This window comes from Acartia tonsa, chromosome 3 (genome assembly GCF_053477335.1).
Source record: "Acartia tonsa isolate MP-2025a chromosome 3, ASM5347733v1, whole genome shotgun sequence".
In the NCBI taxonomy this organism is placed as follows: domain Eukaryota; kingdom Metazoa; phylum Arthropoda; class Copepoda; order Calanoida; family Acartiidae; genus Acartia; species Acartia tonsa.
In genome coordinates, this window is record NC_137262.1 from 38912198 (window position 1) to 38922910 (window position 10713).

A 10713-nucleotide genomic window follows, 5' to 3' on the forward strand; every position below is an offset into this window, starting at 1 on the left:
TACCACCACCCTCCCAAGAGAAATCATAAAAAATCGAAATATTTTACGCAACATAGACATATTTGAAATATAAAGAGGCCTCTGGGGGCGTAGCCGCTAGTAAAGGAATAAGACAATGGATGATATATTTATGTAAATCCCCAATAATTATAAACAAAGCTTACCTTTCTACAGATTAAAATCAATGGTTGAAAAGGTCATGCACCGTTAGAATAAACCAACCAATCAATCTTAAATAAAAGTACCCAAAAATTTTAATCCAACAAATAAGTAAAAGTGTTTATAAAGTAAAAGTGTGTGACTGTGGGTATCAATATGATTTTTATCTTTTTCCATATATTTGTGTGATGTTAGTAAAGGATAAATATTGTAGAAAATCTCCTTTAGTTGGTAAAACTATGCGATAATTAAATATTGCCCGTCCCTACTCCCTGATTCCTTCCAGTATTGAAATTTAATGCCTCCTGTGCAATTTTAAATTTTTGCATATCTATTGAAAGTATGTTCATTAATTCTAGTTCTAGCTATTTTCATTTTCTCTTCCACTCAGTAAGTGAAGTAGTTTTGGAAATAGTTTAGTTGCATTACTTTGGCTACTTCTACTTTTTTTTTAACGAGGACAAGCCTGTTCTTGCTTGTATAGGAATAAAGTAAGATTCTTATCGCCTTTGAAAAAAGTATTAGATAAAACATTATCTAAGAAATAGTTCTAGAAGAATAGTTAAGCTTTACCTTTTTAAAACAATAAAAATTTGTATATGTAAAACATAAATTATTAGCTCACATAATGTCTTTCTCTGTTAACTGCTTTACTAAAGTCAAACTTTGATAAAATGTAAATGAGGCCTATAAATAAGCTCACGTCTAAATTTCACACTGTAAATTATAAATAAGTTTTATATCTTTCAAGTTATTTAACCAGTAATAATGTAAAAAACCATACATTATTTGGTCACCTAACATGTACGTATATACATAAGCTTATTTTATTCATTTTATATATGGACGTTCAAATGTATATTTAATAAGAGTCAAAGATAAATGGCAGCATTTTATTGGACTTTATTTGTACAATAATTCTACATAAAGTTTAAAAAAGAAATCTTAATTTATAAATCTACCTAAAAAGTGTTTTATCATTAGGCAAATATCTTAATATATATTAATTATATTTCCAACAGCTCTCAACTGAATAAATTTAATATCGTACAACAACCTTTTATGTTGATGAGATCTGCCACATCTTTAAGGCCATCGTCAGCTGAATGTTTATCCAGTTGCAGAATAAATAATGGAAAACTAACTACTACAGATCTGTGGAGCCTGTCTGATCCATTTAGTATGAAAGCTACCGCTGAGCTTCAGCCTATGGCCACCAAAAGATATATTTTCCAAAGTAAGATCTTATCAATTGATTGCTCTACGTTTTTAATGTAATTAAAGATGTAAATTTGTCCTGTGGCCACAGCAATACATGATTGAGTTCTTCCATAGTTTTATTACAACAATGTTGATTGACGATAAATAAATCAAGAACATCAACTAACTGATACCAAAACTAAATAAATTAGAAGATCAAAGTGGAAGTTTCATCAACCAAGACAATGTCAATGTGGGATATTGAACAGAAAAATTTAAAAGCTTTAAAATTTAGCTAAAATAAGAAAAGTCCAAGACACCAAAAAGAATAAATTTCTATCCATTGTCCCATTCCTATCTTGTTCCTGATTCCAATAAACATTTCAATTAAGTAAAATTATATTCATATATTAAAATGTAAATTTATTTACAAAATTGGAAAAACCTGAATTTATGTCAGAAATAATTGTTATGACATATTTTTACGCCAGGTCTTTATAAAATATTTACGCATATTGAATATGTCAAAAGTAAGAAGTAAATAATAGGATTTAATTATGCCATTTATCAATGTACATAACAAGAATACATTATTTCATAGTATGTCAACTCATAATAGTTTACATCATCAAGAAATCTAGTAGCATTAGGTACAGGTTTTTAGCTATTTAAAATGATATCTTTCAACCTTTGTTCATTTAATTTGTTTCCATTATCCTACTATCCCATTACTTAGAACTATAAAAATGGTTAGAGATCTTTCAGTACATCTAGCCAAAAAAGTATACTGTCTTTTATACAAAAATGTAGAGTTAAATGTACTCTTGCAAAGATGAAAGTACCCCCCTTCGAAATTAAAACTTAAATTCTTTAGTTCTATTCATTCAATTGTATGTATTACTCTGAAGAATTGTCACTTTTGTTTTTATTTAGTAAAAAATGCATAAAATATATTGCCATGTCATGTAATAAAACAGAACATTGTATTCTGGAAGTTGAAAATAAAGTGTACGGTGAAAAGAAATCGATTCAGAAAATAATTAAATATATTATGGTTCTTAAGAACAAAAATATTAGGAATATATGAGTTGAATTCAACGGCTGTAAGTGATTGAAGTACGGACCTATTTCCTATTTGTTTAGAAGCTTTTCTATTTAACAGAAAACATAATAAAATTAAAACAAGGATGTTCAGCCGCTTTTATTGGTGAATCGGCGCTTTGTAATTATTTAAATAAAATAAATTTAAATCTCACTTTTTAATAGCAAAGCTACTTTATAATTAACTTTGTTTATCCGTCCGTCACTCCGTCCGTAACTCTTGTATTCAATGTAGAAGGCTGATTATATGTGTTAAGATTCCCTATACCAATGATCATAGCAGTATGCAATTTACTTCGTCCGTAGGTTCGTCATTCACGCTACAAAATAAAAATATTTTAAAAAATATATATAAACACTTATAATGTTTTTTTTATTTAAACATCTCCTTATGACACCTTGTCTGTATTCTAATCTATGAAATTTTTGTGCTCCGCTACTTTTAAATGTTGTCATCCTTGTTTCCCCCTAGCTTCAGGGTTATTTGTGCTCCTATGAACAAGGACAACATCCGTAAAAGCAAAGCTCTGAAACGGTAGGACAAACACACATTAATCAGAACTGAATAATCAGAATATAAATGTTTAAAAGTCGAAACAAAATATTTAGTAAATTTGTTGAAAACTGCTAAAATACAGGATAATGTTTAAGGACATACTTACTTTTTAGGACTTGATTATAGGGATGCTTCGCCTATAACATTGTACTTTGTTGTCAATCAGTCTTCCCAAAATCAGATCAAGCGGGTAAATATATTACATAAAAATTTGTTGTTAAAAAAATTGAAAAAATAAACATGTTTCGAATGGACATTCTGGTTACGATTATAGAGTTACTATGCTTTTGTACTCGTACTCGTACTGAACTACTACAGAAATCACCATGCAAAGTTTGAAATGAAAAGGACAATTCTAACATTCCTAAGTACACGAAAAAAGCTATCCGTTCCAGACGTACCTACGGACTGACACTAATTATAGGAAAGCTTTGCTTTTAATAAATTTTTGAAAATATAAATTAATATAATGAAAAGAAGAAGTATATTCTGACCTTTTTTAAGTTAAAGAGAAGCTACGCTTGAAGAAAAATATGAGTATTAAAAACATTTACAATACATACGGAGAAATAATGTATATTCCTAGGGAGAAACAGTGTCCTGTCTTGCTGTAGAGTGTGGAAGTATAATTATCATTATTAATTCAAACATATTCTCTAGCTATAATGCATAGTTTTTAGTACTTAATAGTTTTCTTAGTGCATTAGTATAGGAAAGCTTAAGAAATATAAAACAATTTGCATTAATAAAATAATTTTTTAAAATGAAAATAACAAGAAAAGTGTTTTTTTTTTATATTTTTATAGAAAAATAAGAAAATTAAATAGTTCAAAATAAATTAAGTGATATTTTTATTTCATTTTGTTGTTGTTGCATTTTTCACCTTTTTGAAATAATATATTACAATATATATAGTCCTATGTATTTTTTTATAAATAATTTATATAATTAGAGCTATTAATTTGATAATTTCCCTTTATTTATATTATTTTAATTATGTGAAAGACGACATTTATTTGTTATCTGTGCGCACTTGCCGCTGAATCTTATATAAACAAGGCAGAATTCCTAAGGAGAAAAGAGAAGGAAAGGGAAATCTTCCTGTGTCATATTTTTCTTATCTTTCAAATTGTGATTTTAATATTGAAATTATCATTTTTTGTAATAATACTCATGTGATATTTGTACCGGTTTTTATAAAAGTACGACTTTATCGAAAAAGTTAAAAGTTTATTGATGAAAGTTTTTTTTTTATAATTATGATTTGAAATTGTTTAACTAATTTGATGAATAATTTAGATAAATAATGGCACCTGCAACTCTTTGCTACTGGGACATCAGAGGTCTGGCTCAACCTATTAGGTACATATTATGGAAACGGTTTTTTTATATTAGAAATGTGATATTTTTATTATAGAAAGTTCCGTAATAACCGGTACCGTTCCAGTTTAAAATGTTTTGACATTCTAAAATTTATTTTAATATAATAAAAAATTCAGGAGCGGTTCCCAATGTTTCAAATTATTGATTTATAGTAACCCCAATTATTTCCTTTAGAGCATTAAATTATTGGTTGTTAAGTATGGACAAATTAAGTTTTAGGCTATTTATTTTTAGATTTAAGATGCTAGTAGCGTAGACACTAGTACTTTTAATAATCTATTAATACAGATTTATATTTATTAACACTAGATATTTTTTCTTTCATATTTCACTGTCTTTAAGGTTGTTGCTTGAGTATACCGGGACCGAATATGAGGACAAGCAGATGGCCTGCGGACCTGCCCCCAACTTTGACAAGTCCTGTTGGTTTGATAACAAGTTCAGTCTGGGTCTGGACTTCCCTAATCTTCCCTATTACAAGGATGAGGATGTGGCAATCACCCAGTCTAACGCAATTCTCAAGCACATTGCAAGGTAAATAATAAACATCTGTACCTTATTTTGAGTAAACAACTTATTGATTTTTCAATTACATATGATTAATAGATGCAACCAATATTTCTTTTACTAAATATTTGTTTATTCATTAAACCATTTTTTTTCTTCTAAATATCTTTAAAATTGTGTAGACTTTTGTGAAAATTCTGTAAATATTAGGAAATACATTTTCTTCAATTTCAAATCAGTAAACTTAAAGACATTTTTACTTTAGGAAGAACAACCTAGTTGGAACCAGCTTGAAGGAACAGGCTGAAGCTGATATGGCCGCTGACCAGGTTATGGACCTCAGAAATGGATTTGTCAGGCTCTGCTATGGTTCAAACTTTGATGATAACAAGGTATTAAAAATATAGAGGATATTTAGAAGAAACCAAACCTAGCTTTTTTACTAAGTATTAATTTTACATTTTCTCTTTAGTTTGTATATTTTTAAAAATGTTTCATAATGTTTTTAAGGTTACCTACACTGAAAACCTTCCCAAGGCCTTGAAGTTATTCTCCGACTTCCTGGGAACCAAGAGCTGGCTGGTGGGTGAGAACATCACCTACCCTGACTTCCACTTGTACGAGATGTTGGATCAACACAAGATGTTCAAGGCTGATTGTCTTAAGGGGTTTCCCAACCTGGAGGCTTATTGTGACAGGTATTTATTTGTTGGTTTGTGGGACTTTCATCAAATAAATATTATTTTTCTTTTCTTGCGTGTACAGTTGTATTTTATTAATCTGAAAATGTATCTTAAAAAAAAGTTAGAAAGTACTAAAACAATACATTTCATGCACATTTTTGTTACAGATTTGAGAAGCTTCCCGCCATTGAGAAGTACATGAAGTCTGAAAAGTTCATGAAGTCCCCCATCAACAACAAGATGGCCAACTTCGGCAATAAGTAAACAACCCATCGACTTGCTGATATCTTGATTAAGGTCTTCAAAGGAAAATTAGCTTTTTTATTGACAATATTTGTCTATTGTCTTATAGAATGTTTGATTTTCTTTAGATAACTGACAATGTTGCTGCCATATGATTCTTAACTTGAAGTGAATTTTGTTTTGGCCTTCTTCTATCTTTCTATCTTATCATTGCAGGGTACCAGTTTTCTGTTTTTATTTTCTTCTTTAATTGTGCCAATTTTATCATGTACATTTTTTAAACTACTCAAAATATTTACAACTGGTGGAAAATATGTGATTTTTTATTTCATTTTGTAATCTTGTTACCCACTTTTTACGATCTACAATTTTATCCAAATTAATACAATAATATATTTTTATTCTTACATAAAAGTTACCTGCCTACCTTTGTAATAGATTCTAAGAGCCTATGTGTTCTACCGTAACAATGATTCTTAATCATTTGATTTAAAAAAAACAGCATTTATTAATATTTTCAGATATATTTAAGTACATAACAATGTTAAAAAGATTATTAAATGGCGGTGAGGAAACCAACAGTATTGTTTTCTGTCCACAGTCTGGTACAAGTGAAATTCAACTACTTAATCTTTTCCTCAAAAATTATCAGGTAAGTTGAAATCAATTTTATATATTTTATGCCTTCTTTAAGTTTTGATAACTTTGTAGGTGCAGGCATTTTTTTTGGTGTGAGCTCAATAACTTTGTTTTTAACCGTAGCTTTCTTTTCATTGCCATTTCCAGGCCTAAGTAATATGGATTGTATTTGTCGTCTTTGACTCACTCTAACAAAATTAATCTAAAAACAAGCCGCAGTTAATTTGAAATCATTATATATGTTAAGCTTTGGGTAGACACAAACCCTCAACTCAAGTTAAATATGATATCATCAAAAGTTACCTACCTAACTAGGTATTAAAATCATGTTATAATAGTTAATATTATTTTTTAGGATGCTAAAGTATTATCTACAGACCCAATTCATGGTTTAAAACATACAGATGTTATAAATGTTTTTGATATTCTTGAATTTAATGATAAAAGGTAGGCAGAGTTTACTTATTATATTCATAATGTCAAGCAGTTGAATCTTCACATTTACATAATTTTTTACGGATTTTTTCTTTCAGATCTCTTGCGGATTTATTAAAAAGTTGGAATGTATCATCCTGCACTAGAACGAGTAGTATTGTTGTAGTTAAGTCTTTAACAGGATTACTATTTCAATACACACCAACACAAGTTGCTAGATTTATCAAATTTTTAGAGGTAGGTAAACTTAAATCAGGGACGCGGAGTAGGAGCCGCCATATTTTGCTGGAGCCGGAGCCTTTACTTTAAGAGCAGCTCAGGGGATAGCAAAAAAAATATCTTGAAAAAAAAGATTTTCTATACCTTAATCTTTTCCTCATTGCTATTTTATAATTTGAAATCCCTTTTAAGTGTTTTAAGTCCATTTTTCTCAAAAATTAAACTTTTAAAACCTTCAAAAGTCAAAAGTAGGCTTGGAAAAATGTTTTTTTTTGAGTTTTTCTTTTTTAGGTAGGAGCCGGAGCCGGTAATTTTAGAGGCTGCTCCGCGGAGCCGGAGCCGCAACAAAATCAAACGGCTCCGCATCCCTGCTTTGAATAATCATTTTATCATCTAATAGTTTAATGATTGTAATAAATGAATATTAAGTTCAGATTTATTAAGCTGCTTTGCTGGCATTATAAATGTTTTGTATGTATATTTATAAAATATTACATCATCATTATTTATTGCATTACAAATGATAAAAAATCTTATTTATCACGCACCATGAAATTTTTCAGGGATCATTTAAGAAAGTGTTCTGTGTCTTACATGAAGATTGTGTAGAATCAAATACATTTGAATCTTTAACTAAACTCTGTTCAACTGTCATTAATATCCAGGAATTGAAACTCTTTTAAATATTTATTTGTTTGGATATTCGCAGATATTTAGATATTTTCATTGTTTAAGATTTAAGAACAGTACCTACGAAAAGTTAAATTGCACTATGTCTAACAAAAAAAATATTTTTTATTTAATCCATGGACTAGTTGTTTAAAATAAATTACCCATGATAATTACTATGCAAGTGTAAGAATGTTTGTTAAAACAAAAAATATTATAAATATACCTAATCAAAGAGAGTTTTAATAAATTGATATTAAGGCTCCACAAAATAGCACACACAAAGGGAAAAAGATCTGCTCTATATTTCATAGGTAGGTTTTGATATTTCTAGCTCTAATTTTAAAACTATTATTGTGCTCACTTATCATATTAAATCTTTGAAAAAAATTGATATTTTCAATAATAAATTTTTCGTAAGTTTCCCCTCAAAGTGCTTATCGATCACTGAACCCCCCCCCCCCCCACCCTTTTTTCAAATGAACTGAAAGTAGAGGGTGGCGGGGTACATTTTATGTATCCCAAACCTTTGTAGGGGAGGGGGCTCTAATCCTGCAGTGCTACCCAATACGCAAAATAACTTAACTGAATAAACAAATAAACGAAAATCTGACTCTCTACACCCCCTTTAGTTACTTTTTTTTGAAGAAAGTGGATTTTTACTAGGCATCTATAGAAAAACCTCAGAAAAACACCTAGGTATTAGAGTTACAATATTAATAATAGTTAGGTAGGTAGGTATATTAATCTAGTTTTTAAAAAAATTATAACTTTACAAAATGTAGGAAGGGAAGTGGAAAAATCGTGCAAAGTAAAGAACTATTTTCCATATCTGGTGATGATAAGTTAGAAGTTGAAGCCTATGTTCACAAAGATACTTTTGCTCAAGTTGAGGATGATACGGAGGATATTGCAGCAAATCTAACCACTTTCAAAATTGGTAAGGATTTCATAATTACGTATTTAATAGGTATAATATTAACTGGAAAGGGGTTGTCCTAGTACTCTAGGAGATATTAAAAGTGTTTAGCTACTTTGAGTTGTACTTAAATTTTATTTAATGATTATTTTAGATTTTTATGGATTGGATATAAAAAGAAAGAAGTTTAAACCACAAAATTTTACTAACTCAAATACCTAACGTGTAATTTATGATTATCTAAATTAGCAACTATTTACTAAAACTAATATTTACATTTGTAGAAAGAAAACCATATAAATTTACCATTTTACACAGCAAAAAAAAAACGTATTTGGTACTTTGTTACGTTCTTCATGCTGTCTGTCCTTTCACGATTATTTGACGTTTGTTTGTAGCAAAGCTATTCTGTAATTAACATTGTTTGTCCATTAGTGCCATGGATTTTCTCGGCTGCTAAAAGATAGACTTCCGATATTTTGGTTAAAGATATCCCTTGTCATGGAGCGTCCAGTAAATAATTTACGTTGTCCGTCAGTCTGTCGGTCATGCTACAAAACTTTGTTTTAGGTACAAAGGATTCTGAAGCTGAAGCCAAAAGCAACCTTGTTCTTCCTTTCTACACAGACCAACAAAAATCTAATTTTCAAGGTTAGTACATACACATTTTAACTCAGTAACAGATTTTCAGAATTTATGTAAGTAGAATAGAAGTTAGTCAGTTAGGTTAAAGCAGCCTTTGTTTCAATTTATAGATAACAAAGATTTTACCTACTATTTACTTAAAATTACTAACTTTGAAGTATACATATAGTTTCTATTTAATAAGAACGTTCCGTTGACAAACATCTTTTCTTAAAGGAAGATAAATTTACAGAATGATTGTCTCACTTCTTATTTTCTTACTGAAAAAAAGGCATGAGTTCTTCTACCAATTTAAAAAAAAATTTATTGCTTTTTGGACTTATTCTTCTTATGATTACTTTTCATTTTTCTTTCGAATTTGTTGGTGTAACACAAAAATAAAATAAAAATATTCACAGGAATATAATTTTCAGGGGAGGTAAAACTGCAGAATGAAAGTAACAAGATCTATTATGAACCTGATTCTGGGGATGATTGGGACGATGAGGACCCAGATGATGACCTTGACCTATGAAGTGTCTATTAGGAATGTTGTTCTTGACCTTTAGATGCTATTAATTAATTTGAATAGTCTCTATTAGCTTTTTTTTAGATGCGTAAAAATAATAAAAAAGCAACTAATGACCAATATAAAACTTCCCTGGATACCTTGACCATATTGGTTTAGCGTTATTTTAGATTGTTTATTAAGACCTGTTGTCATTTTTAACTATTTAATAATTTATTAACTCCAGGGATAAAAAGGGATTAGACAATGAACAATCCGAATGATAATAAGCAAATTACTCGTTTTTACTCAAAATTATTGATTAAAAAGTTTGGACACTGCTGATTTGATCCGACCAATCAGGATTTAATTTAGTTACCCTAAGTTTTAAGCCAGCGAAAGCTTTATGTTGAATGGGTACCAATTTAATTTATAGTCCAATGTACCCTACCTCCCTGTATAACCCTGACATTGACTTGATTTATGACAATTAATAACCGTAATTAAAGGACAATAATAATACTTATAGTTTGTCTGTCCCAGTATAGAAACAACTATACACCTTGAGGTTTATACAAATTGTTAATTGAGTTATTGATTTTGTTCAGTGCAATGTTTCATTATTTATTTAGTGGAATAATTGCAATACTCTATTAAAATACAAAGTTAAAGTAAACAAATCCTTTACAAATAATGTTAACATTCATTTGTTTTTTAAGTTAATAAAATATGTTATGTTAATGTTTGAGGAATAGCAATAAAACTATTGAAAAATATAATTAAATCAGACGCACAAAAGAATTTTTTTTCTTCTTAATAGAGGACATTCATTAATATTAATATTTAACTTTAATCTATTTTTACCAAA

At 29.1% G+C, this 10713-nt stretch overlaps 2 protein-coding genes across 2 annotated transcripts; both read left to right on the forward strand.

Annotated features, from left to right (window-relative positions):
• Positions 1-4205: 4205 nt before the first annotated feature.
• On the forward strand, positions 4206-6363 carry LOC145314104 (glutathione S-transferase Mu 4-like). The gene is made up of 5 exons (XM_080153888.1): positions 4206-4378; positions 4742-4933; positions 5172-5298; positions 5417-5604; positions 5757-6363. Exons 1-5 carry the CDS (start codon positions 4323-4325, stop codon positions 5851-5853), a joined length of 660 nt encoding a protein of 219 aa, XP_080010014.1. The 5' UTR covers positions 4206-4322; the 3' UTR covers positions 5854-6363.
• On the forward strand, positions 6358-10505 carry Elp5 (Elongator complex protein 5). The gene is made up of 9 exons (XM_080153887.1): positions 6358-6484; positions 6827-6918; positions 7005-7143; positions 7689-7787; positions 8053-8108; positions 8580-8734; positions 9284-9364; positions 9772-9881; positions 10372-10505. Exons 1-8 carry the CDS (start codon positions 6374-6376, stop codon positions 9870-9872), a joined length of 834 nt encoding a protein of 277 aa, XP_080010013.1. The 5' UTR covers positions 6358-6373; the 3' UTR covers positions 9873-9881; positions 10372-10505.
• The last annotated feature ends 208 nt before the right edge of the window (positions 10506-10713 follow it).